Source organism: Thalassophryne amazonica, chromosome 1, assembly GCF_902500255.1.
Source record: "Thalassophryne amazonica chromosome 1, fThaAma1.1, whole genome shotgun sequence".
NCBI classification, from domain to species: Eukaryota; Metazoa; Chordata; class Actinopteri; order Batrachoidiformes; family Batrachoididae; genus Thalassophryne; species Thalassophryne amazonica.
Genome location: NC_047103.1, coordinates 37,402,123 through 37,429,746, shown reverse-complemented (window position 1 = coordinate 37,429,746; position 27,624 = coordinate 37,402,123). Strand labels below are relative to the sequence as shown.

At 39.5% G+C, this 27,624-nt stretch overlaps 1 protein-coding gene across 1 annotated transcript in view; it reads right to left on the bottom strand.

Moving 5' to 3' along the window:
- Positions 1–24,134, bottom strand: part of ncapg2 (non-SMC condensin II complex, subunit G2) — a 36,162-nt gene extending 12,028 nt beyond the window's left edge. The window contains exons 1-18 of the mRNA XM_034168186.1: positions 23,817–24,134; positions 20,710–20,889; positions 20,408–20,522; positions 19,384–19,541; positions 15,195–15,329; positions 14,989–15,083; positions 14,762–14,918; positions 14,533–14,625; positions 14,285–14,410; positions 13,055–13,234; positions 12,725–12,877; positions 11,335–11,557; positions 7,303–7,397; positions 5,924–6,094; positions 5,738–5,808; positions 5,425–5,578; positions 5,115–5,288; positions 4,865–4,981 (exon numbers count right to left, since the gene is read on the bottom strand). Coding sequence (XP_034024077.1) covers positions 4,865–4,981; positions 5,115–5,288; positions 5,425–5,578; positions 5,738–5,808; positions 5,924–6,094; positions 7,303–7,397; positions 11,335–11,557; positions 12,725–12,877; positions 13,055–13,234; positions 14,285–14,410; positions 14,533–14,625; positions 14,762–14,918; positions 14,989–15,083; positions 15,195–15,329; positions 19,384–19,541; positions 20,408–20,522; positions 20,710–20,889; positions 23,817–23,894 — 2,475 coding nt within the window. The 5' untranslated portion in view covers positions 23,895–24,134. The remainder of the gene's footprint in view (positions 1–4,864; positions 4,982–5,114; positions 5,289–5,424; positions 5,579–5,737; positions 5,809–5,923; positions 6,095–7,302; positions 7,398–11,334; positions 11,558–12,724; positions 12,878–13,054; positions 13,235–14,284; positions 14,411–14,532; positions 14,626–14,761; positions 14,919–14,988; positions 15,084–15,194; positions 15,330–19,383; positions 19,542–20,407; positions 20,523–20,709; positions 20,890–23,816) is intronic.
- Positions 24,135–27,624: the final 3,490 nt, after the last annotated feature.

Genomic DNA, 27,624 nt, shown 5'->3' with positions numbered 1-27,624 from the left:
TCCTTCGTTGCCTGAGTGGTGTGTTTGGGATCATTGTCATGCTGAAAGACCCAGTCACGTTGCATCTTGAATGCTCTCACTGATGGAAGGAGGTTTTGGCTTAAAATCTCATGATACATGGCCACGTTCATTCTTAACACAGATCACTCGTCCTGCCCCCTTTGCAGACAAACACCCCCAAACCACGATGTTTCCACCCCCATGCTTCACAGTAGATATGGTGTTCTTGGAATGCAACTCAGCATTCTTCTTCCTCCAAACATGACAAGTTGACTTTTTACCAAAATGTTCTATTTTGGTTTCATCTGACCACATGATATTCTCCCAGTCCTCTTCTGGATCATCCATATGCTCTCTGGCAAACCTCAGATGGGCCTGGACACGTACAGTCTTAAGCAGAGGGACACGCCTGGCATTGCAGGATTTCAGTCCCTCTCTGCGTAGTGTGTAGCCTTTGTTACGTTGGTCCCAGCTCTCTGCAGGTCATTCATCAGGTCCCTCCGTGTAGTTCTGGGATTTTTGTTCAGCGTTCTCATGATCATTTTGACCCCACGGGATGAGATCTTGCGTGGAGCCCCAGATCGAGGGAGATTATCAACGGTCTTGTGTGTCTTCCATTTACTTACAATTGCTCCCACAATTGATTTATTCACACCAACCTGCTTGCCGATTGTAGATTCACTCTTCCCAGCCTGGTGCACATCTACAATTTTCTTCCTGGTGTCCTTCGACAGCTCTTTGATCTTGGCCACGGTTGAGTTTGGAGTCTGACTGTTTGAGGCTGTAGATAGGTGACTTTTACACAATGAGTTCCAACAGGTGCCATTAATACAGGTAACAGGTGGAGGATAGAAGAGCTTCTTAAAGAAGAAGTTACAGGTCTGTGAAAGCTAGAAATTTTGCTTGTTTGTGGGTGACCAAACACTTATTTTCCACCATAATTTACAAATAAATTCGTAAAAAATCCTACAATGTGATCTCCTGGATTTTTTTCTCTCATTTTGTCTGTCATAGTTGAAGTGTACTTATGATGAAAATTACAGACCTCTCCCATCTTTCTAGGAGAACTTGCACAATCAGGGTCTGACTAAATACTTTTTTACCCCACTGTATGCGTATGCCACATTTGGTCCAAACTGGGTTAAAAATAAAAGTCCTTGACATTTGTCAAAATTATTATTATTACTTTTTTTCCATTTTAGGTACAAACTAATGTAACAAGTTTGGTAGAAATCAGCAAAAACAGATGAAGGAGCAGGTCAACAAATAGACAGACAGACGTGACCTTGGTCCCAATGACTGACCTTTGGAAAATTTGATCTTTCTGCGGAATTCCAGAACCCACTTCCATAAGGGTGCTACATTTGATGAAAATCAGTTGGGGGAAGCGATGCTTAAATTTTGACCTGTGTCCCAATGACCTTGACCTTTGCCAAAAGACTCTCATTAAGAGAAATTCTGGGATCAACCTACATGCGCACAAGTTTGGTGAAAACTGGCCAAAGCACAGCAGAGCAGTAGTGGAACAAACAAACTGCAGCCCGACTGATATATTGGTTGACTGATAACATTGGCCAATATAAGCCTGTCACAAACATATCTGCATCTGCCTTATTTTTGTCAAGATTATACTTTTTTTTTTACCAAATAATGCAGAAAAACACACTGGCTACTGCAAATTGTGTCATTATGTAGTTTGTCCAACAGAGGGCACTCCAACTGCATTGCTCACAATGCTGTCTGTGATAGCATCTACAAGGCTGCTATTGTAAGCAACCTGTAGCCTGGTAGCACACAGCCAAACAGTTCTTTGCAGTATAAGATGTAATTGCTGTAAACAGAAACTTTCAACATGTACTGCACCCTACCGGGATGCTATCCGGGTCCAGGTCCTGCCCATAGCAGTTATACTGCGCTCATGTCTGTCCTAAGTGGCAAATGGAAAACCGGCTGTTCCACTGTTTTCAATGAGAGGTTTACGGGAAAATTCCGCCACCTCTGGTTGTGAGCATGGAAGCCACATACTGCTACAGCTCTTGCTGTCAAAACTGAAAATTTTTCAACTTTTAGTGCTTACCACAGCAACAAGGAAAAACCGGATGTTGTTTTATCTAAAAACGGACAGCGACAGATGGATTATTTAAGTGCAGAAAATTGTCTGGTTTTAAACATGCAAACATGGATAATTTGTGACATTTCAGAAATAAATTCATAACCTCACAAAAAGTTAACCTTTTAAGCTGCCATCACAGCCAGGGTTTCCTGTTTTAATAGAATGCCATGGAAAATGCTACAGCTCTGTATCTTTCAATTAACTAAATTATTTTCTGTGTCGTCATCATTGAAGATTGACTGTGCATCACATTATCACCGGTAGATGACAGAAATTCTGCTGATTGCTGTGATGGTGTTTCTGATGCTGACGTGAGTGCAGCATAAAGGCCTAAGCACCCTCTGGCCACCTTCTGGGACCTGATGGGTAGTGAGGGAAAGTTTGAAACCTGTGTGCCTGTGGTATGGTACCAAACTAGGAGGCAGCTACATTGGCAATCATTATTAGTAAGATTTATAATACAGTTCATGTTTAAACTGTGAAAGACCAAGTCTCAATTACATTTCTTTGTCATAAGGATTTGAGAATGAAATGTTAGGAATAATATACCATTTGTTATGTATTCATCGGCAGATGAAAGGTATTGGGATTTTTTTACTTCATAACATCGGTATTGTCTGGGCTGTAAAACAAACAAACAAACGGTTCTCAAGTGCATGAAAGGAATACATTTTTTGAATAAATGGGAATTTCACATGAACAGTAGGAAATATACATATCTACCAAGATCGACCTTCAAATCAGGTCCTTTTAATCTGACATATGTACCCATTTTGGGATAGATAACCAAATGGACAAAGGTGAAGTGGATATAGTCAACGCTAACTGCAATGTGCACAATACTGAGGTTAAGCACTGCAGCAACAAGACCAACCTGAAAAAAATGTGCCAAGCCATCCACTGATTCACTTAAAAATAACTGAGTCAGTTGCAATTTTCATCTGCAAGAACATTTGTCATTGCAACAATTTTGAGGGATGGCTTCCAAAACACAATGAATGAACTTTAATCATAAAATGTGATGCCAACACGTAAGGGAAATGAATACCAATCTAGCCACTATGTAAGATTTCGTGCACTGTAGTCACAAGATGACAAAGGAGAAATAGCCTCATTTTGCTTCTGATGCCCATTTTAGCCAATTTGTTGACACCTGGTGAATGGATTAACAGTTTGCACTTCACTGTGTTTACATAAAGCAGTTTTCTATTGAAAAGAAAAATACATGCATACATGTGGAGTTAAAATTCCAATTCCAAAATTATGTTATGTACCAAGGAGACATTTCATATGTATGCACAGGGATGTGATTCATTAATAGAGAAATCTGAGGAAAAGCAAACCCCTAAGCCAAGTAGAAGGGTTCTAGACGCTCCTACATTTTAGAGTAATAATTTGAGTAAATTTCACAGAGACTTCCATCAGAATATTTAAAAAAAAATATTTTGAAATACAGCAGTCTGAGTATTTACTAGCAAATTTACATATCATGCCAATTCAGTAAATATCTGTTGGCCTATTATGTGCACCGTAGTAAAAGTAACCAAGTTGTACTTAAGATTATTCAATTTCAATTTAGGAATGGCCATCTTACCATCTCAAATGGAATATTTTGGCTTCAGAAACAGTGATCTATTTGGCAGAGATATATGACTAAACCCCTCTATAATTTTTGTGAGTCTGACATCTCAATGGAGCTGCATTGAACTCAGGTTGTCATGGATCAGAGAAGCCACTGTTCAGATCAGATAGTTTTTTAAGCCACAGATGGAATAAAAAAACAACTTTGCTTTCTATTTTAAAAAATAACAATAAGCAATAAAAATCAGCAACTTTTGCCTGTGGTTCTGAATGAAAACAAGGTAGCAAATGTTTTACAGAATACTTTAAAATAAAATATTTAGCGACTGCACTTTTAAAGAGTCACAGCGCCTATTCAGGTTTGATCAGACCTGATCACACCGACAGCAACGGTGCTTTAAAAGTCACAGCGTTACAGGTCCTGATCGATCAGGTCGTCTGATGATCACACCGATTGTGCTTTAGTTTTAAAGAGTCACAGCGCTTATTCAGGTTTGATCAGACCTGATCGCGGTCGACTAGCACTTTAAAAGCTTAAATCATCACAGCGCTTGTGCCTAACCAGATGTGATCAGAGTGCAACACCGGCATCCTCTGAGAAAACGCACCTGGAGCAGAAAAAACAGAGGGACTTGTTTTAAAATGCTATGTTTCCAGCCACGACAGGAATTAAAAGTATTTTCAGACGTTGTTTTCCAAAATCATGAGCTTAATGTGGATATGTGTCCGTCAAACTGTGATGATGGACTGGACTGAAGCGAACAGGTAATATTTACTCCGTGTGTCAATGAAACACTCTGTCTGCATGAAACAGATCGCAAAGTTCAGAGTCCGCTGTTCCCCCCACCCCACAAAAGTAGAAAATATTGACATTTAAACTCACAAGCATACTTAAACATCCTGTTTTTTGTCAGCCTTCGAGAGAGAGAGAGAGACAGATGGAGAGCACAGTCTTTTTTTCCAAGACCTGCTGTTTCTGGATTTATGAGTTGACGTTTGATTACCTGTTCTACGTTGGCCAAAGTGTGAAAGGGGCTTAAGAACTTAACTCTAAATGTTTCAGACGGCCTGCAGAGCACCTATCATTGTATGAGGAAGAGGTGTTGAAACAGCACATAAAAATAGAACAGAAGGAAAGATAAAGTAAAAGGTTGCAAGAGAGGAACTCACATTTTGTTGCAGATGTGCACCAAGACGGGCGTGGTGCATGAATGCTTTCAGTGCAGTTTCAAAGCTGGGATTTTTAAGATTTTCTGCAGTGGCATGCAGATGATTGTACAGCACGGACTGTTGAGACAATATCACATTGATTCACATTTGAAACCATCCTTTTCTTTGAAGGATTAGTGATTTAAAATAGACTGATATATTGTATCTAAATAAAGTATCCTAAATCTGCTGATATAAATAAACATCTTACCCTCCAGTTTCCCAGAACTGTGTGGATCTGCTTTAGCACACCCTGACCAAGATCGAGGACTTTCTCTCGTGTTGATGGGTGACTCAACAGGAACTCAAGGTAAGACAGAGCCAGGTCTGGTTTAGCCTCCATTGTCTCTTGAATACGCACCTTTCGGCTGGAGGTTGTCTTGTCCTGAAAATTAAAGGACATCAGCTTGTATTGCATTTGGACAATTTATTTTTTGTATTTGGACAATTTCTTTTTTTCTTCATAAAGTCCTTGAGAAATTGAACTCAATGACAAGATGAATGTTCAACCCTTGACTGACCAGTTGTTTGGGCAGAGCTTCAGTGAGCCAGTCTGTGATGAGTTCAAGGACACTAGAAGCCTGACCCCAGCTACACATGCAGATTAAGAGCTGGCTGTACTGTGTCAAAGCAGCTCCTGGTTCCATTCTGCGCAGCGAGGACAGAACACCACAGCTGGGGAGATGAGGGGGTAGAAGTAGGGAAGGACCAAGGCAGTAAACAATCAAAATTAGAATCAGTGCTAAAAATGACATTAAAATTTAAAGTACCTGTGATAGAGATGGAGCAAAGAAGGATGCAGACAGTAGGACAGGCAGATGAATATTAACTCACCTGAAAGTTGGAACTGCAACTGGCGGTATAAATGAAGCCATTTGTACAAGAGGAATGGTGCATCGCTCATCCTGAATGACAAATTAAAACACTTGAGAAATACGTCTTCATGAAAGAATACATTTCATTGTCAAAACAATCAACAGAAGGTGTCCATCAATAAAATAACCACAACTGTTAATTTACCTCAAAAGTGCTGAAGTACTTGGCCATAACACCGCCAAACTTGGCAAAAGTGTATTTCTGTGCTTCCTCATTTTGTTCCAGGGTTTTTTTGACACTTTTCCAAAGGATGACAACCACCTCCAGCAGACCGGACACAAGGCCAATGTCTTTGGCCAATAGGTTGGGATCAACCTGGAGATCAAAATCTACCTGTGATCCCAAGTAATTCATATATGCAACATATGCAGAGAGTTCATGCATTTCCGTGAGTTCAATAGATTCCACTCTGACATTTACAACACCTCCAACAATCCAGAACCTTAAAATGCTTGGAGCATAAAAATGTCTGGATACAGTAAACTTCTGCCAAATCAACATGTAGATCCAGCTTGGATTTGCTGTAGTGACCCCGAGTAAAAAAAAAACAAAAAAAAACAAGGGAGCCACAGGGACTTACAGTATAGCAGGCATTCCCAGTCATAGGAACGCTGCAGCCCAATTTGAAATCTGAAAAATCTTCTGCAGTCCAATGTTTCTGTGAAGGCTCTCAGTTGTCCAGGTGGTTTCCATAGTAGAGAAGCTTGAATCTTCGACTGGACTGGGTTGCTTGATGTGAGGACGTTTCGCTTCAAATCACAGAAGCTTCCTCAGCTAAAATTCTTGCTCTGGTAGTCTGACTTCTGTCTTGACTCTTGTAGAGAAGAATGAATGATTTCTTCTCTACAAGAGTCAAGACAGAAGTCAGAGTACCAGAGCATGAATTTTAGCTGAAGAAGCTTCTGTGATTTGAAGCGAAACGTCCTCACGTCAAGCAACCCAGTCCAGTCAAAGATTCAAGCTTCTCTACTGCAGTCCAACAAAACGTTTAATCACACACACACACACACACACACACACATCATGTTAAACTGGTGCAGACAAATGAAGACAAAAATAAATCTTTTTTTTTTTAACTGCCTTAATTTCATTACAGTCTTTAGAAAAAATATTACAAAATTGAAAATCAAATACATTTCAGGGACCACAAGGGGGCCTCAGCCCACAATTTGGAGATCACTGCAGTATACTGTAGTTTATTAAAACAGATCTGACAAGTGACAGAATTACTAATCAAAATCAGCCGTAATTTGTCAAAGTAAAATGCCAAACACTTTCCAGCTTTTGTAACAAAAGCTTATTTTTATAACATTTTATAGACTATTATAGATTCTATGAATAGGAATTAATTGTTTTTTTGTATTTATTTATCCATTTTAATTTGAGGAAATTCAGAGATGTGTATTTTCTTTTTAAAGTTTAGTTTGTAAAATAAAAGCTATATAAAATACCTCTTTTAAAAGTTTCCAAATAAAAGTCAGACTTTTTTTATCAGCTCTGAGTGTTGAGTGTTTTGCCGTTACCTCATTGTTCTCTTTGTTGCCGTCGATCTCCGTCAGGTCGCAGTCACTCTGGATACAGCTGTTCAGAACTCGCCGAATAGACAACATCAGCTTTACTGCAACACAAGAAGAAAAAGATTTTCTTATGCGGTAGAAAGCAACTCAATGTCACACTGAATACAAGAACTTGCAGGCGTCACTCTGCCCATTGGCTGCCTATAACTGTTTCTCAAACTATTTTGCTTTCCTTTGGAATTTTCAAAACACATTATGTCACTTGGGGGGCAGATTTCATTTGAAATGGTCTATTATTAAATGTACTCCCAATTTCATGCATGCCTTCCCACACCCACATACACACACAATCATGTCTGAGTGCCAGCCATCTCACTGTGAAACAGTACCGCTGGATGATCTAGTCCCATCTCCACAAAAGTCCCATCTGCTTTCAACTGTATTGTTTGCATTACATTTACAACATCAGTAACCTCACTCAAAAGTCAGCTGCCTTTCAAACCAGCGCTTCTTTGCATATTAATCACTTCATTCATTGCACATGTGGTGAGGCTCTGTCAGGTTGCGCACCACCTGTGCAAATGTCCACACAGTAACTGCTATTTCAGCACACATTCTTCTCTGCCACAGTTCAGACTCTCAGAGACGTCATCACCTACTCTGTGATGGACATGTTTGTAAAACATCAGCGCTTTGGTGAATGAGTGGAAATAAGCAATTAATAAGCAGTATTTGTTCCTGCAAAAAGCCTCGTCAGACAAATTGCGCATTGTAGTTCTTCAGTAAGATGTTCTTCCAAGCGGTCTGAGACATCGACGTGACTGGTAAGTGTAAGTCTTTTTGAAGCAGGTCTCATCAAACATAACTGGCAGCATATCCAGAGCCGCAGGGTGTATGATTGCCTCAGCAGGTGTCGGGGTTTCTTGTTGCACTGTGCGACTCCGATTCCATTTCATGATGTGGCTTTGACAAGCGACTTTTTCCTACTTTCTGTATTCAGAGTTTTCCCCGAGAATAACCCGATATGATTGGGCCATAACGGCTCTGTGCATTATCTCAATTTGTTGGATCTCCTGCTGTTACCAGTCACAGTTTTCTGCGATTTTATACTGTGGCTGTTAGCTGTGATTTAATGTCTTGCTAGCATGAGAGTTGCACATTCGTTAGTTGCTCTAACACCTGTGATTGTTTTTGTTACTCCTGTTTTGTTCAGGGTTGGTCACCACAGCAAGGCAGGTATCGATGCACCTGTTGATTTGGTACAAGTTTTACTGCACATGCCCTTCCTGGCACTTCTCCGAATGTAGGAGGCTGTAGCACAGGTGGAAGTTTGCTTCTACTTGGCTATAATGTATCCCAGCCGAGGGCAACCTATTCCCCACTAATGCACTGCTGCCACAGCTCCTAGGATGGTGCACCTCACAGAACCACTGCAATCACTCAGTGATGCTAAAGCTGCAACGATTAATCAATTATTAATGGACTATCAAATTAGTCCACAACTATTTTGATTACTGATTAATTCTCTGATTTCAGCAGCATAGATACTAGGGGTCGCTGTGGTAGGTAGCTTGTGTGCAAGCACGACCAACCTAGCAACAAACCTGGCCGGGTACAAGAAACCACGACACCATTTGGATTCTATGTTTAGGTAGTCGAAGTAATAGCATGGCCGAGAAATGGACGATTAAAAGCATCAGGAAGTATTTAAAAGATAGGAATGTTTTGACCACAGATTACAGAAATCAGGAGTTGTTAGATTTGGTGGAGAGAGTGGACGAGACTGGCCTGCCCGTGAGAGAAGATCATGATTATGAACGGGAGTACTAACGACGTAGAGCTGTTGTCCACAATGGTGAATCATTTGTACGTAAGTTGGCTGCTTTTTGTCGGCCCTATAACACATCTTCACCCATTGATATTTTAATTTAGTTTGATGACTTTTGTGTGGAAATGGGTGAAATATAATGCTTTGAAGCCATCCGTGCTTCGGGAGGCCTGTTTTCTTGTCAACTGTTTTTTGTTTTCTTGTGTCCAACTTGCAGTGAGATGCCCAACAGGCATATCTACAATGTAATTCTTTCAAAAGATTAATCAAATTTAAGCATCAACTGTAATTTCAGTGGCAGAAATGTTCCATAGCAACGACACAGACATCCGAGCTCTAAATAGCCAAAAACTGCCCGGGTCTCAACTTTTACATCCGGGTATCACAAAAGCTGTGCATGCGCACAAGTGACCATGCGGCTATTGCCTCACAGCAAGAAGGTCTCAGGTTCGCTTCCAACCTGGTCCTTTTTGTGTAGAGTTTGCATGTTAAAGTATAAGAATTGATCATGGGTGGGAGTGTGTGTTTATCTATGTGTCAGCCCTGCACAGGGTGGACCCGCCTCTCACCCAATGACCACTGGGATAGGCTCCAGCACATCCCCTCTCTGCACCATGTCCTTTAATTGGAATAAGCAGGTATAGAAAATATATGGCTGTGAACATTTATAAATTCATATTATAAATAATATGAATTCTCTGATTTCAGCTTCTTAAATGTATATCTTCTGGTTTATATTATTAGTTTCTTTACACCTCACAGTAAACTAAATATATTTTCACTGTGGCCGAAGGCACCCTCTCGGGCTCTGGAAAACACTGATCAACATTTTGAATTAGTTTCTGACATTTTCTGGACCTAACAACAATCAAGAAAATAATCAATTGATTAATCAATTAGGAAAATTATCATTACTTGCAGACCTAAATGGCACTTATGGAAACCTGCATTTTCTGCCCACCAGATCCAGAAGAGCCATTGGATCAGTATCATGCCATCATGCTGACCTACATCAGAATAGCAGTGTTAATTTTAAGAGCATATTCTGGTTTTATGTAGTCATAATTGTCATCTTATTTTAGTTTTCCAAAAGAGAGCCATGAGGCAACCTAGTCATTTGAGAGAACAAATTTTTAGGAAAAAATAGAGACACACACACACTTCTTCCCACTCTCTATAGGGATGAGGAATTCTATGTTGTATTGCATTTATAAGTATAAAGAATTTTCAGTGAACACCACAGTGTCTGCAGAGGAACAGCAGGTTGCTAAGGGCTCGGTCACACAGCACACAGCGATCGCTGAATGAAAGAAAAAAAAAAAGTCACAAATTGTTGAGAAAAAGTGGAGGAATGAGCCGGCCTGTCTCCCATCACCGAAAAGCCTGTGAGTCCAGAGCGCATAAAAGAACGAAACAAAACCGAAAGTAACAAAAGAAAAACAAACCAAATGGTGACCTTGACGCTTTTAACAAAATCAAAACTAAACTTTCATGATGACGTGACTTGACAGCGGGTCTAAGACCGAGTGCCAGCCTGTGCTCTCCACAGCACCTGCAGCTGGAGATTTGGTTGTCTTAACAGGTTTGTCTTCACGGCTGTAACGTGTGCGCACATGTAAATAGTTAAAGGAGTTGATAAAACGTTTTTCCGCTATCGTTTGTATGAAAACGTTGCTTTTTGCTCCACAAATGTACGAGTCACGTTCCGCTCGCCGGATCTTTAGTTATTGATAAATGGTAAATGGACTGCATTTATATAGCGCTTTTCCATCTGTATCAGACGCTCAAAGCACTTTACAATTATGCCTCACATTCACCCCGATGTCAGGGGTGATTTGATATTGCTCTGTTCAGAAATCGTCAATGTTTGTGCAACACGTCAGAATTGGGAGGTTGGACGACAATCAAACAGAACGCTGACGGTACAGGAACTACGCAGACGATGAGGAACCGTCAAGACAGAAAGCAAAACGGAATACGGATGAAGTGAGTATGTCGTCGGGATTCGTTCACATTTTTCAAGTTTGAAAATTCTGACGAAGCGCCAGCTACAGGAATGAAGCTGGACGACGGTTAAACGATGTCTCTGAAAGTCAACGTCAGTCCAGATTTCTTGTTTTGTTTTGGCTTCAGTGTCCTTCATTAGTGCCGTGTGACCGGGCTTAAGACCTTCCTGGTTTATTTCTTTTTTAAAGTCAAACTGCACTTACTGATGTTAGTGGGCGCTGTGTGTTTGTAGGCGTACTGGTAGAACTTCCTGGCAGCCATGGGGTTCATCTGGATGAGGGTGATACAGCGACAGCACCACTCCCTCTCTGGCTCGTTAACAGGGTAGAAGGACTTGAAAAGCAGGCTGACGATGCGTTTGGAGACAGAAGGAGAGTCGAGAGCCAGACGGGCCAGCAGGTGGTCCATGTTGCACACATCCCAAAACTGTACAGAGAACAAAGGATGAAGAAAAACAAGATGCCTTCGTTTTATCCTCACACCAGGCATGAATAGGAATCATGAAAGTGGACTGATTGGACAATTTAATTTTTTTTTTTTAGACAAGCACAGTGCCTCAACATTCAGTCGTACTCAAAATTCCTGCCAGCCTTTTGATTTGTGTGCAGATGGAACTTAATATTTATGTAGCCACAAAATTTATGACTCAAATAAAACATCTTCAATCAAAACACACATAAATGCTCAGTTGAGGATGGGGGTGTAGTGTCAAGCCGTTTTTATAACAGTTACAGAATTCAAAGAAGCCAAAAAGGTCACTAACAATTACTCCTGAATTTCACCAGGCATGGCTGCTTAACCCCACAGCTGCACCGTGACTACGAGAGCTGATCAATGCTTGTGATTCCATCAGGATCACTGCAACATATTTCAAAAGCGTTGCTCTGCTCTGTGGAGAATTACTGCAAAATCTATTTCTGACAGATGGTGCTTCTTGTATGAGTCTGAGAGGCCAATCAGGGTGATTTCCAGGTGTGTTTTCCCCCATTATCCCCTTTCATCACTACACAGTATTTGTTACAGCTAAAACAACCCCTTATCCATGTTGTTCAGAGCTGGACATTTACTGTATGAACTTTAAGGGCAACAAAGTAAGATATACTAACAAGAATAAGCAAGACTAAACTACTCATCCATGGTAGAGGCACAAAATTTAACGGCTGCTTCCCATCTTACTGTATGGTTGTGAGACTTGGACACTAAACAGTTACCCAAGATGAGGACTGGATGATTTTGATACTCGGGCTCTTCATAGGATCCTATTCTTGTAATAACTTTGTATCAAGTAAACAGTTACTTAGGGAGACACAGATAAGAAGTATAATTTTTTTAATCACAATTTGGTGCATTTTTCTGTGCATGATCCAGGAGCCTGTGTTGAGGAGCAGCTGGAGAAGACCAAAGGGGGTGCCCATGTGTCACCACGAAGATAGATGGCTACTGTTGATCGATGGGAATGGACCCTTTGTCTGCCAGGGTGGTTGCCATCCAGGACTCAACATGGTCCTGTAGTGTGGTGGACACGGCAATGTGCTGTACCCATGCAAGCTTCCAGACTTGACATGATGATAAAGCAAAATAAAACTCACACACCTTGGCGGCACGCACTGCTTTGACCTTGATGAGCATGTCAAGGAAAGCAGCACGGACTTTCTCAGAGTTGTCATGAAGGCTGTACTTCATAGTAGGAAGAAATTTTTCCAGTACTGGATGGCTGAGTGCGTTGTCCAGGACAATTATCAGGCACTGAGGGGAAAACATCACAGAAATCATCAGACATTGTATTTAGTTCACCGACAGCTGCAATTCTACCGACAGGAATTTTCTAAACACTTTAATTCCACTATAGCAGAGGGCTGTCTTCAATTTTTCCTGATGATATACAGCAGCAGCCCTGAAGCACAGACAAACCACACTGTGCACCTTGAACACTGTGCAGCGGACATCCGGGGAGCTGGTGTCAGCAGCCAGCTCCATCACCAACTTCTTCAGGAAGTCTGTGATGATTGCAGCAGGAAGGACCTCCCAGCACTTGGCCAGAATCTTACAAACCCCCAGGATGGCATTGGAGCGCACAACAGGGTGAGGATCATCAAGCAGTGTCTGAGGAGGACACAAAGATATTTATTTCCTAAGCAACACAAAACATCAGGGCTATGATAGATGTGTATAAAAAGTATTACGTTACAAATCAGGGATGCCATTTAAATGGTAAAGAAATAAGTGCTGAATCAATACTATAAAATTATGGTGAAAGTGACAATTCACCAAAAAAAATATATAAAACACTGGACACACATTTGCACACAATTCCCATTTCTAATTCATCTTTAACTTGAAACTATAAGAAAGTAGTGGAGTATCATATCCCACCATCAATGAATATTAAAATATACACATAAATGACACATCCATGTCAGAAACAGCAATTTAGTGACACTCCACATGGGACTGTGTCCAAGTGTGTCTTTCTGCCCTGACAGTTTGTGAACAGGCTAAGAAACAGCCCCACAGGGGGTGCCACTGTCAAATGTAATTTAGAACAGATCATATACAGACATCATGCAAGCAGCCACCCTGGAGTTTACCCCAGAATGCAGTCGAACCAGGTCACAACACACCATTAACCCTGATTACATCTCCTTATTTATCATAGTGATGATGGAGAATTCTGTTGGCTGCTTCTGTTTGCTCAATGACACCAGTGGATCATGCATGGATCCTCATCTTGATTTGGCACATTTTACACCGGATGCTATTCCAAATGCAAGTCCAAATATACAAGGAAAATCCACACCAGTCGGCTTGAACCAAGAACCTTCTTGCTGTAAGGCATCGGTGCTCACACCTGCCACTAGGCTGCCCGTATACCACCTTTATACCACAAGGTCTCTAATCCAAGTTGCTCCCAATGTGCACCTGAACAGCTTGCATGGCTCAGCATGTAAGTGTGGCTGTGACTTGATGAGTGAGACATATCTCACAAACTGTCCAACACTTGAGTTAGCATTTCTGCACACATTCTCCCCAAGTGGCTTGATAACTTCAAACCACATTTTTGCACCAAGTTCCATTGTTATAAAATTAAACTAAACTGTGGCCATTAAATTTCTGAAAACAACAAATGAGGAAAATAGTTTAATTATTTCTCACCATGGCTGAATCAAGCTGCTTTTGAATGGTCTCATCTATACACTCATTATTCTGATCAGGGTCATGAATGGGAAATGCATCGGTGAAGAGAAATGTGGCATTCGCACGCACCTCAAAGTTAGGAGCCTGAGGGAAAAAAAAAAGAAAAAAAAAAAAGAAGAAACATACAAATATGAGTGTGCTGGAATAACAGCCACAATGACAAGTAAAGAAAATGTACTATGGATGTAATAAATCTGCAAGTGTACACTTAAAGATTTCCAGAGAATGGGCTTGTAGAGGTTGTAAAGCATCGTTTCCACACTGCGGCTGTCCTTTCTTGCATGGAAATAGCTCACAATCTGCAGGTGACACGAAGGAAGTCAGAATGTAAACATAAACACTGTACATATAACATGGCTGGAAGTACAAGCATGCACAGCAGTAAAAAATTAATTACAGCATATAAAGCCAATACTACAGGACAATCGTGTATACCTGTCGGACTTTAGCGTGGACAGGAGAGGCTCTACGGAGCAACACTGCATGCTGCATAAAGTCCTGGATGCACACTTTCTCAATTGTCTCCAGAAAGTCCCCGCTAGCCTTCTTCCACGCTCTGAAGTAGATCTCCATAATATGATTTGTCATGGTCCTTAACAGATTAATTCCATATTTAATGGAATGAAGATAAAAGTGACTGTTAATTAGAACACGTTTCTTACTTATTAAAAAACTCCAGCTGGTTTTTGATAGTGCCATGAATAACCCAGATGAAGTCCACATTCCAGCTAAAAAGAAACACCAGGAATCGTTTTCCCTGTGACGACACATAATTATCATCAGGCTCACAGTTCCAAGTTGGGAGGAAATACATAACTCATCCACACTAAATCCACACATATCCACTAAAAGTCAATAGTCTACTCACATCGTCGTGTCTAATGTAAAACGGACGCTGGAAGCACTGAAGCAGCAGATCGACTAACTGCTTGTTGTCGTCTGATGTAAAGTCCAGACCCAGAACAACATCATGAAGGCCCCAAAGTCTTTGAATCTCTACGCCCTTAAAACACAAAACGGAATTATAGCAATGAGGTTTTATACAGAACAGTGTCACCAATATTTAAGGTCGGAAAAAATATAAGATGATTCTCCAGAGGCAGCACGGTGGATTAGTGGTTAGCACTGTTGCCTCACAGCGAGAAAGTCATGGGTTCGATTCCCACCTTTGGCCTTTCTGTGTGGAGTTTGTGTGTTCTCCCTGTGTTTGCGTGGGTTCTCTCCGGGTGCTCTGACTTCCTCCCACATCCAAAGACACGCAGGTTAGGTGGATTGGAAACTTTAAATTGTCTTTAGGTGTGTGTGCGGGTGTTTGTCTGTATGTGGCCCTGCGACAGACTGGTATCCTGTTCAGGGTGTACCCCGCCTCACGCTCTATGACTGCTGGGATAGGCTCCAGCCCCCCATGACCCTTAACTGGACTAAGTGGTTGAAGATGAGTGTGTGTATATGATTCTCCAGAACATCCTCATTGTGGCCCCTATTACAGTGCATCTGGAAAGTATTAACAGCACTTCACTTTTTCTACATTTTGTTATGTTACAGTCTTATTCCAAAATGGATGAAATTTAACTGCCATGAAGCTCAACATTGAGCTCAGGTGCATATTGTTTCCACTGATCATTCTTGAGATGTTTCTACAGCTCATATATTTGTCTAATAGATTACAATTTGTTCATGTAAATGGGGAATCTTCTTCACAGACTAAAGTTAATTATGGAGTTCCACAAGGTTCTGTGCTAGGACCAATTTTATTCACTTTATACATGCTTCCCTTAGGCAGTATTATTAGACGGTATTGCTTAAATTTTCATTGTTACGCAGATGATACCCAGCTTTATCTATCCATGAAGCCAGAGGACACACACCAATTAGCTAAACTGCAGGATTGTCTTACAGACATAAAGACATGGATGACCTCTAATTTCCTGCTTTTTAAACTCAGATAAAACTGAAGTTATTGTACTTGGCCCCACAAATCTTAGAAACATGGTGTCTAACCAGATCCTTACTGTGGATGGCATTACCCTGACCTCTAGTAATACTGTGAGAAATCTTGGAGTCATTTTTGATCAGGATATGTCATTCAAAGCGCATATTAAACAAATATGTAGGACTGCTTTTTTGCATTTACGCAATATCTCTAAAATCAGAAAGGTCTTGTCTCAGAGTGATGCTGAAAAACTAATTCATGCATTTATTTCCTCTAGGCTGGACTATTGTAATTTATTATTATCAGGTTGTCCTAAAAGTTCCCTAAAAAGCCTTCAGTTAATTCAAAATGCTGCAGCTAGAGTACTAACGGGGACTAGAAGGAGAGAGCATATCTCACCCATATTGGCCTCTCTTCATTGGCTTCCTGTTAATTCTAGAATAGAATTTAAAATTCTTCTTCTTACTTATAAGGTTTTGAATAATCAGGTCCCATCTTATCTTAGGGACCTCGTAGTACCATATCACCCCAATAGAGCACTTCGCTCTCAGACTGCAGGCTTACTTGTAGTTCCTAGGGTTTGTAAGAGTAGAATGGGAGGCACAGCCTTCAGCTTTCAGGCTCCTCTCCTGTGGAACCAGCTCCCAATTCAGATCAGGGAGACAGACACCCTCTCTACTTTTAAGATTAGGCTTAAAACTTTCCTTTTTGCTAAAGCTTATAGTTAGGGCTGGATCAGGTGACCCTGAACCATCCCTTAGTTATGCTGCTATAGACGTAGACTGCTGGGGGGTTCCCATGATGCACTGTTTCTTTCTCTTTTTGCTCTGTATACACCACTCTGCATTTAATCATTAGTGATCGATCTCTGCTCCCCTCCACAGCATGTCTTTTTCCTGGTTCTCTCCCTCAGCCCCAACCAGTCCCAGCAGAAGACTGCCCCTCCCTGAGCCTGGTTCTGCTGGAGGTTTCTTCCTGTTAAAAGGGAGTTTTTCCTTCCCACTGTAGCCAAGTGCTTGCTCACAGGGGGTCGTTTTGACCGTTGGGGTTTTACATAATTATTGTATGGCCTTGCCTTACAATATAAAGCGCCTTGGGGCAACTGTTTGTTGTGATTTGGCGCTATATAAAAAAATTGAAAATTGAATTGAAATTGAAATTAATTGAAGTCCACCTGGGGTAAACTCAGCTGATTGGACATGATTTGGAACAGCACACACCTGTCTACGTATAAGGTCCCACAGTTGACAGTGCATGTCAGAGCACCAAACCAAGCATGAAATTAAAGGAACTGTCTGTAGATCTCAGAGACAGGATTGTCTCTAGGCACAAATCTGGGGAAGGGCACAGAAACATTTCTGCTGCTATGAAGGTCCCAATGAGCACAGTGGCCTCCATCATCTGTAAGTGGAAGAAGTTCAGATCCGCCAGGACTCTTCCTAGAGCTGGACCCCCGTCTACGCTGACTGATTGGGGAAGAAGGGCTTTAGTCAAGGAGGTGATCAAGAACCCGATGGTCACTCTGTCAGAGCTCCAGCATTCGTCTGTGGAGAGAGGAGAACCTTCCAGAAGGACAACCATCTCTGCAGCAATCCACCAATCAGGCCTGTATGGAAGAGTGGCCAAACAGAAGCCACTCCTTAATAAAAGGCACATGGCAACCTGCCTTGAGTTTGCCAAAAGGCACCTGAAGGACTCTCAGACCATGAAAAACAAAATTCTCAGGCCTGATGAGACAAAGATTGAACTCTTTGGCGTGAATGCCAGGTGTCATGTTTGGAGGAAACCAGGCACCATCCCTAGAGTGAAGCATGGTGGTGGCAGCATCATGTTGTGGGGATGTTTTTCAGCAGCAGAAACTGGGAGACTAGTCAGGATTGAGGGAAAGATGAATGCAGCAATGTAGAGTCATCCTGAATGAAAACCTGCTCCAGAGCGCTCTTGACCTCAGACTGGGGCGACAGTTCATTTTTCAGCAGGACAATGACCCTAAGCACACAGCCAAGATATAAAAGGAGTGGCTTCAGGACAACTCTGTGAATGTCCTTGAGTTGTCCAGCCAGAGCCCAGACCTAAATCTGACTGAACATCTCTGGAGAGATCTGAAAATGACTGTGCACCGACGCTCCCCATCCAAGCTGATGGAGCTTGAGTGGTGCTGCAAAGAAGAATGGGCAAAACTGGCCAAAGATAGGTGCACCAAGCTTGTGGCGTCATATTCAAGAAGACTTGATGCTGCAATTGCTGCCAAAAGTGCATCAACAAAGTATTGAGCAAAGGGTGTGAATACTTACGTACATGTGATTTCTTAGGTTTTTTTTTTTTATTTTTTTCAATAAATATGTTGATTTCAAAACAACTTTTTTTCATGTGGCCATTATGGTGTTTTTTTTTTTTTTTTTTTGAGTAAACATTTTCGGGGAAGAAATTAATTTACACCATTTTGGAATAAGGCTGTAACATAACAAAATGTGGAAAAAAATAAAGCGCTGTGAATACTTTCTGGATGCACGGCGTGATAATAACACTGAAAACTGCCCTGTTTACTTTGACTCACACTGCAAAAATACAATATTTTACAAAATATAGTTATCTGAATTCTACTAAAAATGATCTAATCTACACCTAATGGACGACTCAAGTTTCATGAAGTTTTTTTTCCCCACTTGGGACATAAGAACAGTAAATAATAAACAATAGAATCATCAGTGTAATAATCCATGTGCAATACTACAATTTATACATTTTGTTTACTGGTTTTCAGGGTTAGGAATACCCCAACATTACTGTCATTATAAACACAAGGACCAGGAGTAGCACTTCTTGCCTTATATTTTATACAATGATAATCAAGCTTTCTATTCTATTCTATCTATAAACAAGTCCTTATAGCTTACTGAAATTTTACTTGCCAAGTGATTGTGTCTTATATTAAGTATAGATTAAGCAATTCAACAAGAAATTAGACAAATATAGTTGGTTAGAATTTGAATTTTTGCAGTGTTGTACTTACAGCACAGAAAAGAGTGAAACAATATTGATGAAACTTAAATGACCTTCATTGTGAAAATATGACTTTGTACTGGCAACGGCAAAAAAAGGAGGACTGCAAACAAATACTGACTGGTTTCTTCAGAGTGAAAGTCTTCTGCAGAGAAACGAGGAAAGCAGTGCGACCAAACTTTTCTTTGTCCTTCATCCCTTTTTTCCACCAAGCCTCACAAAGTGTGTGGATGTGGAGCTGCAGAGGAGCCTCAGACACCGGCTGTGACACCAGGATATCTGAAAAAAAACACACCAATACTAATGTTTTATTAACGCAAGTTTCCACTAAACAGCAACTTTAATATCTGCACAACTATTTATTCTTTTTATTAAACTTGTAAAAAGAATGACTTCTAATTTTCTCAACTATAAGTTCAGACTTTCATATATACAAAAAATAATATTTGTCAGAAGGACTTCATAGTGCTCAGTCACCTCAAAAAGCCAGCCTTGGTTCATTTTCCAAGTAAACACTTCTGCAGGTTATTTACTGTATGAAATCTAATTGGACCAAGATTCTCAATCCCAGCCTTTTTCAACCCCCCCTCCCAACCCTACACAACTTTCCTCTGTGCTCTATCCACAGTGAATTATCCAAATCCAGCATCTCTCAAATCCTAAATGGCTGAATATGCCACTAAAATGCTTAGCTGTGGGTGAAACAGAAATGGAAAACATGTAGGGACCTATCCTACACTTGGTGCAAAGCAGTGCAAAAGCCCACTGCTATTTTCCATCCAATGAAGTTGTGTCATTTTCACACCAACCACCTTCTCTATCTCAAGTCCACTTGCATTCCTGTAGGCCGGATGCATACCTGGTGCAATGGTACCATCAGTCACCAGAAGGTGCTTGCACTTAGACTAAGAAATAACAGGTCTAAAGTCCAGCACGGTCTAACGCTGCACAAAGAACACTACAGTGCCTGACATAAAACACCAGAAGAAATATGATTTATATGGCTCAGTCATGCCTTGCTGATACACAGTCTGCTTTGCATGGTCAGCACCATTACCAATCCATTCTATCAGATCATAACAGCCCTATAAAACTCGATACTTTCTCAAGATGGAAACACTGTCTGAGTTAGTGAGGACGCTCACCATGAAGCTTGTGAGCAGTTTCCAGAAGGGCACTGTATGTGTCACCGTCTTGTAACACCGTCAAAGACACAGTGGCCACAAGTGTCACACCTTCCACAACAGCTATGATGCGCTTCTGAAAGAAAGGCAGATGGTCACTGTTTAGACAAATGCAAATATATAAGCAGGGAAAATTATGTGGTTCACTCTACTGCATTGAAAAGCACAAATCTAAAAGCAATTTGACAGCACAAAATGTATGAGAACTCTTAGCTGTGTATGTATGTCACATAAAAGTAACATGACATGACTGACAAACTCACAGGATCTGCAGATGAAGTCACTTCCATAGTGTTCTCCTCTCCCTTTTCCCACCACTCAGGGGGTAACTCCTGCAAAACAACCTGAAGGAGTTTGTCCATTTGTCCCCACAGAGCTTCTCTCTGGTTTCTGGGCATCTCCTGCACCACCTCCTCCACATCAAAGGGCTCCGCTTTGTCCTTCTGCTCAAAAGAACCCTGGATTACTTAAAAAGCGCTACAGAAATCTGTTATTACATGCGTCAAGGACGTAATAAAATCATCCACATTTATTTATTTGCCTGTCTGTCTGTTAGCAGGATTACTTCAAAACTACTGCATGGATATGAGGGCATGGAAGACTCCATTAAATTTTGGAGGTGATCCGGATCTGGATTCTGGATCAAGATTTCACTTTATATAGGCTTTGAAGGATTACGTCAAAACTACTTTAGGATTTTCACCAACTTTTTACCACACATTGGTGTTAGGCTTTGGAAGACTCCATTAAATTTTGGAAGTCATCTGGATCCGGATTCTGGATCAGAATTTCACTTTGTAGACTTTTAAGGACGACAAAACTACTTCACAAATACGACATCAAGCAAGATCAGAAAGACATTATTTTGTTTCAGCTTGTGAATTAAATATCAGATTGCAGCATCTTGATCAGTCGGACCATTCTGGACCAGTATCGTCAACCCTTGGCAGACGTCTGGAATTGCTCTTGTTATTATTAATAGGATGTGTATAAAAATGCAAAATGAAAATTCAAGTTCAAGTTTATTCGGCACTTTGCAATAAAATAAAACAAAACTGATTTCTCAGCCAGTCAACCCATATAACTGAAAGGGTGTAGGTAGAAGCAAAGCTTATATACACCTACCCCTTTTACCTCAGCAACTTTTACTTATCACAGCAAAACCAAACCAAACAAAACAAAGTGAGCAGAACAGCAACGAAAGACATCTTAAAATAATCAGTAAACTTCCTCATCATATCCACACCACTAACAGCACACATTGCATAATCCCCCCCCCCCCCCCCCCCAAAAAAAGAAAAATTAACTTAATTGTTCATACTTGAACCAACAGCTATGCAGTCCTTCAACCATAAATTTAATTTTCAAAGAATTTAGACAATTTTCACATACTTAGAGAACATCAGTTCCTTATACTGGCCTTTAAACTGATTGACATTTGGACAACGCTTGAGTTCCTTCAACAGATTAGTCCATATTTTAGGGCCACAAGTAGAAACACAAAAGCCTTTCCTGGTCGTCCTTGCGCCAGCAAATTTAAAATGATACAAGCCCCTTAAATTATATTTTCTCTCTCTCTTCTTAAAAAAATATTGAATTCTGAGGGGCAGTTGCTTATTTTTCACTTTATACATTAATTGCACAGTTTTAAATGTAATCATATCGTGAAGTTTTAATATTTTAGATTTAATAAACAATGACTCGGTGTGATCTCAATAACCTACATTGTGACTTGTTCTTAATGCTCTTTTTTGAAGAATGAATAATGATTGCAATGTGGTTCTATAATTGTTGCCCCAAACTTCAGCACAGTAAGTCAGGTAGGGTGCAACCAATGAACAATACAGAGTATGAAGTGCTTTGCAATCAAGTACATGCCTTACCTTATTTAGTACTGCAATACTTTGACACTTTCTTTTGAAAATGAGCTTTCCAATTAATTCTTTCATCAATAATAACACCTAAGAACTTATTTTCTTTGACACGCTCTATGATTACCCCTTGTATATTTAACTGAATTTGTATGTCTTTATTGTAATTTCCAAATAACATTATTTTGGTTTTAGACAAATTTAGTGATAATTTATTAATATCAAACCATCTCTTTAACTTCATCATTCCAATATGTAAATTGGACAGTAATTGCTGCAGATTTTCTCCTGAACAAAACAGGTTGGTATCATCTGCAAACAGAACTGCCTTAAACAGATCCGAAACTTTACATAAATCATTAATGTACAAAATAAATAATTTTGGTCCCAACACAGAACCCTGAGGAAGCCCACAAACGATGTCCAGATAAGAAGAGCAGCAATCCCCGAGTTTAACAAACTGTTTCCGGTTTTATAAGTAATTTTTAATCCAGTTCAAAGCCACCCCTCTGATCCCATACAGTTCCATCTTTTGAAATAATATGTTGTCATCTATTGTACCAAAGGCCTTTCTCAGATCAATAAATAAACCTATTACTATTTCCCTTTGGGCCATATGACTACTGATCTCTTCTACTTAATCGAGAAGAGCCAGTGCAGTGGACCTACCTGCTCTAAAACCATAATGACTTTCATCCAGCAAGTTATGTCGTTCTATAAATTTATCCATTCTGCTATTGTAAAGCTTTTCCAATATCTTAGAAAAGTGTAACAACAGAGACACGGGCCTGTAATTTGTAAAAAGAGCTTTACTACCAGATTTAAATAAAGGTATCACTTTTGCTACTTTCATACCGTTTGGAACAATTCCAGTTTGAAATGATTTATTAAAAATATATGCTAATAGTTTTGCAATTTCAGTAATTATGTGCTTTACTACAGACATATGTACATCATTATGATCCATTGACTTTTTACTTTTACATACTAACTACCTTAATAATTTCCCTTTCCTCTACTGGACCAAGAAACACTGTGTGGATTTCTGTCAATTAACTGCCGATATTCCCATGGGCTGTGTGGCATTTCCACTGCCAGAGCAAAGAATTCATTAAAACTATCCACTACTTGACTCATGTCATATTCATCTTTGTTCTTATACGTAAAATATGTTGGATAGCTATTTGATTTGGATTTATTTGTTATAATAGTATTCAATATTTTCCATGTTTCCTTTATGTTGTTTTTATTATCATTTAGTATAAACAAAAAGCACACATACTACCAACATTTTCTTAAAGAATACAACAAAATAAAGTAAAACGTATGACAATATAAATATAAACCACAAATAGTAACAAAACGCTTTGCACATGACAAATTTGCCAAATAAATCAGTGGTTTAAAAAAGTCTGAAGAAGCGGTTACAGATTCGTTATTGTAATTATTACCCTTTAAATGAAAATGTACCAGGACCTGAATAGTTTCTGGTTACTTACATGAATGTGAATGAAGTGAAGAAAGTCGTCGACATTTTCTCTACAGACAGATTCTAAAAACGCTTCTCTTTTGGACATGTTGTCCTTGTGTCATGTATTTTTTTTTTAAACCTGCGATGGTGTTGAAGATAAAACACGTTAATGTTTAAAGCTAAAACACGAACAGAATCCAAACAAATATGGCAGCCAGCTCGCTTTTCGCGTCAAAATGCTGCAAAACAAATATGAATACATGCGCGAGCAAACTGGAGACTAAAAAAGAGAGTAAGATGATCACCGCGACATAAAACATTTAACACTAACCCAGTCTGTTCCCTCTTTATCAATAATTATGCGAGTCGCCTTCAGCCGTTCAACAGAACAGACAACAAACCCGCGCAAATTTGGAAAAGCAGCGAGCTGCACGACGTGCGTCATGACGTCACATTTTTAGTTTCCCCATCACGGACGTGTGGTTGTAATTCGTTTGCAGAACCACACGATGGCGACAAATTATTACATATCAGTGCGGCAAACATCAAGTTTTTGATGGGATTCAAATTCAAACTGCAACTTTTGCGAATATGAGGAACAAAATGTCCAAATAAACTCAAAAAAAAAAAAAAATCAAGTTATACTTTTTGTCTCTTTCATCAAAGGAAATCAATTAAACTACAAAGCTTATTTGAAAACTGAAATGAATGAATAATGAATAAACAAAGGATTTTTACAGCTGTACCCCAGGTGTATGACAGCACAAATACATTTGCTGCTGATTATTCGATAATCAATGGTAAATAATGGTAAATACAAACGTTTTCTTATTGCACAAATGCCACAAACCACTGAAATTATGTACAACCCCTGGCAAAAATTATGGAATCACCAGCCTCGGAGGATGTTCATTCAGTTGTTTAATTTTGTAGAAAAAAAGCAGATCACAGACATGACACAAAACTAAAGTCATTTCAAATGGCAACTTTCTGGCTTTAAGAAACACTATAAGAAATCAGGAAAAAAAAATTGTGGCAGTCAGTTAACGGTTACTTTTTAGACCAAGCAGAGGGAAAAAAATATGGAATCACTCAATTCTGAGGAATAAATTATGGAATCCCCCTGTAAATTTTCATCCCCAAAACTAACACCTGCATCATATCAGATCTGCTCATTAGTCTGCATCTAAAAAGGAGTGATCACACCTTGGAGAGCTGTTGCACCAAGTGGACTGACATGAATCATGGCTCCAACAGGAGAGATGTCAATTGAAACAAAGGAGAGGATTATCAAACTCTTAAAAGAGGGTAAATCATCACTCAATGTTGCAAAAGATGTTGGTTGTTCACAGTCAGCTGTGTCTAAACTCTGGACCAAATACAAACAACATGGGAAGGTTGTTAAAGGCAAACATACTGGTAGACCAAGGAAGACATCAAAGCGTCAAGACAGAAAACTTAAAGCAATATGTCTCAAAAATCAAAAATGCACAACAAAGCAAATGAGGAACAAATGGGAGGAAACTGGAGTCAACGTCTGTGACCGAACTGTAAGAAACTGCCTAAAGGAAATGGGATTTACATACAGAAAAGCTAAACAAAAGCCATCATTAACACCTTAACAGAAAAAACAAGGTTACAATGGGCTAAGGAAAAGCAATCGTGGACTGTGGATGACTGGATGAAAGTCATATTCAGTGATGAATCTCAAATCTGCATTGGGCAAGGTGATGATGCTGGAACTTTTGTTTGGTGCTGTTCCAATGAGATTTATAAAGATCACTGCCTGAAGAGAACATGTAAATTTCCACAGTCATTGATGATATGCGGCTGCATGTCAGGTAAAGGCACTGGGGAGATGGCTGTCATTACATCATCAATAAATGCACAAGTTTACATTGACATTTTGGACACTTTTCTTATCCCATCAATTGAAAGCATGTTTGGGGATGATGAAATCATTTTTAAGATGATAATGCATCTTGCCATAGAGGAAAAACTGTGAAAACATTCCTTGCAAAAAGACACATAGGGTCAATGTCATGGCCTGCAAATAGTCCGGAATCCAACTGAAAATCTTTGGTGGAAGTTGAAGAAAATGGTCCATGACAAGGCTCCAACCTGCAAAGCTGATCTGGCAACAGCAATCAGAGAAAGTTGGAGCCAGATTGATGAAGAGTACTGTTTGTCACTCATTAAGTCCATGCCTCAGAGACTGCAAGCTGTGATAAAAGCCAGAGGTGGTGCAGCAAAATACTAGTGATGTGTTGGAGCGTTCTTTTGTTTTTCATGATTCCATAATTTTTTCCTCAGAATTGAGTGATTCCATATTTTTTTCCCTCTGCTTGGTCTAAAAAAGTCACCGTTACTGACTGCCACAATTTTTTTTCCTGATTTCTTATAGTGTTTCTTAAAGCCAGAAAGTTGCCATTTGAAATGACTTTAGTTTTGTGTCATGTCTGTAATCTGCTTTTTTCTACAAAATTAAACAACTGAACGAACATCCTCCGAGGCTGGTGATTCCATAATTTTTGCCAGGGGTTGTAGGTTCAGCAGGTAATAGGGGAAAAAAATCATGCAAGTTTAAATGTGAAAAATAATCACACATTTTACTTGTATTATTTTTTTCACTTTTAGAAATAAATGTGCCTCAATGGACACGAGAGAGAGAGAGAGAGAGAGAGAGAGAGAGAGCAAGCGAGAGAAATGCAAACTTAGTATTTTATAATTCCTTTTTAGCAATTACCTAGATGTTATATTTTTTATAATATAAAAGGGAAAATTTTAAAAAGCTGGCATTTGTCAGTCCAAAAGCATAACAGGAAAGCCCTTAATTTACATTTGCATTAGTCTTCTGACCAGAACCATTACATGTCAGATCTGTAGGCACTGTTGCAAATTTTAGCTCAAGACACATTTTTGTAGAAGGTGATTTGAATAAATTTTACCTTTCGTTGTTTTTTAATCACTGTATTATTTATTTTAATTTATAAAGCAATTTGTATTTTTTTTTTATTGAAGAGCACTACATAATACAATGTTACTTTTTATGATCTTGGCTTAAAGATTTCAGAATCTAAAGATCATGCATTATTTATGACACTGATGTTGTCGCATTTTACTCAAAATGATTGTCAGTAATATCATACATCAAATGATATCTCATTCATTGTCATTACAAATGCCATTTTGGTTAATGACATTCTCAATATTCTATCTACATAGTGCATATTCTAACACAATCCCTGCTATAAAACAAATCCATCATGCTACATAACCTAATATCAAAACACAAGCATTCTGCTGTTTGACAAAGGAGTGATTCTAAAAATCAGACTTTATTCACAAGAGAATATGTTTATTCGCTAAAAGCCACGAGGCATCAGGTCATTCAAAATTAAAATAATTAACAAGGCAAAATTACAGTGATTTTTTTAAGGCACAGGATAGATAAAGTAATGATTTCAAACAACAAACAATTATGAAGTTCTAAATGCATGACAAAAACAATCATAAACCGAGCTTTGCCATCTTATTCATACGGTGCATCCAAAAAGAATTCACAGCACTTCACAATTGTCCACATTTTATGTTACAGCCTTATTCCAAAATGGATGAAATTCATTTTTCCCTCAAAATTGTATTCGCAATACCCCATGATGACAACATGAAAATGTTTTTTTTTGTTTTGTTTTTTTTTGGCAAATGTATTAAAAATAAAAAACTAAGAACTCACATGTACGTAAGTATTCACACTCTTTGCTCAATACTTTGTTGATGCACTTTTGGGAACAATTACAGCCTCAAGTCTTCTTGAATATGATGTGACAAGCACC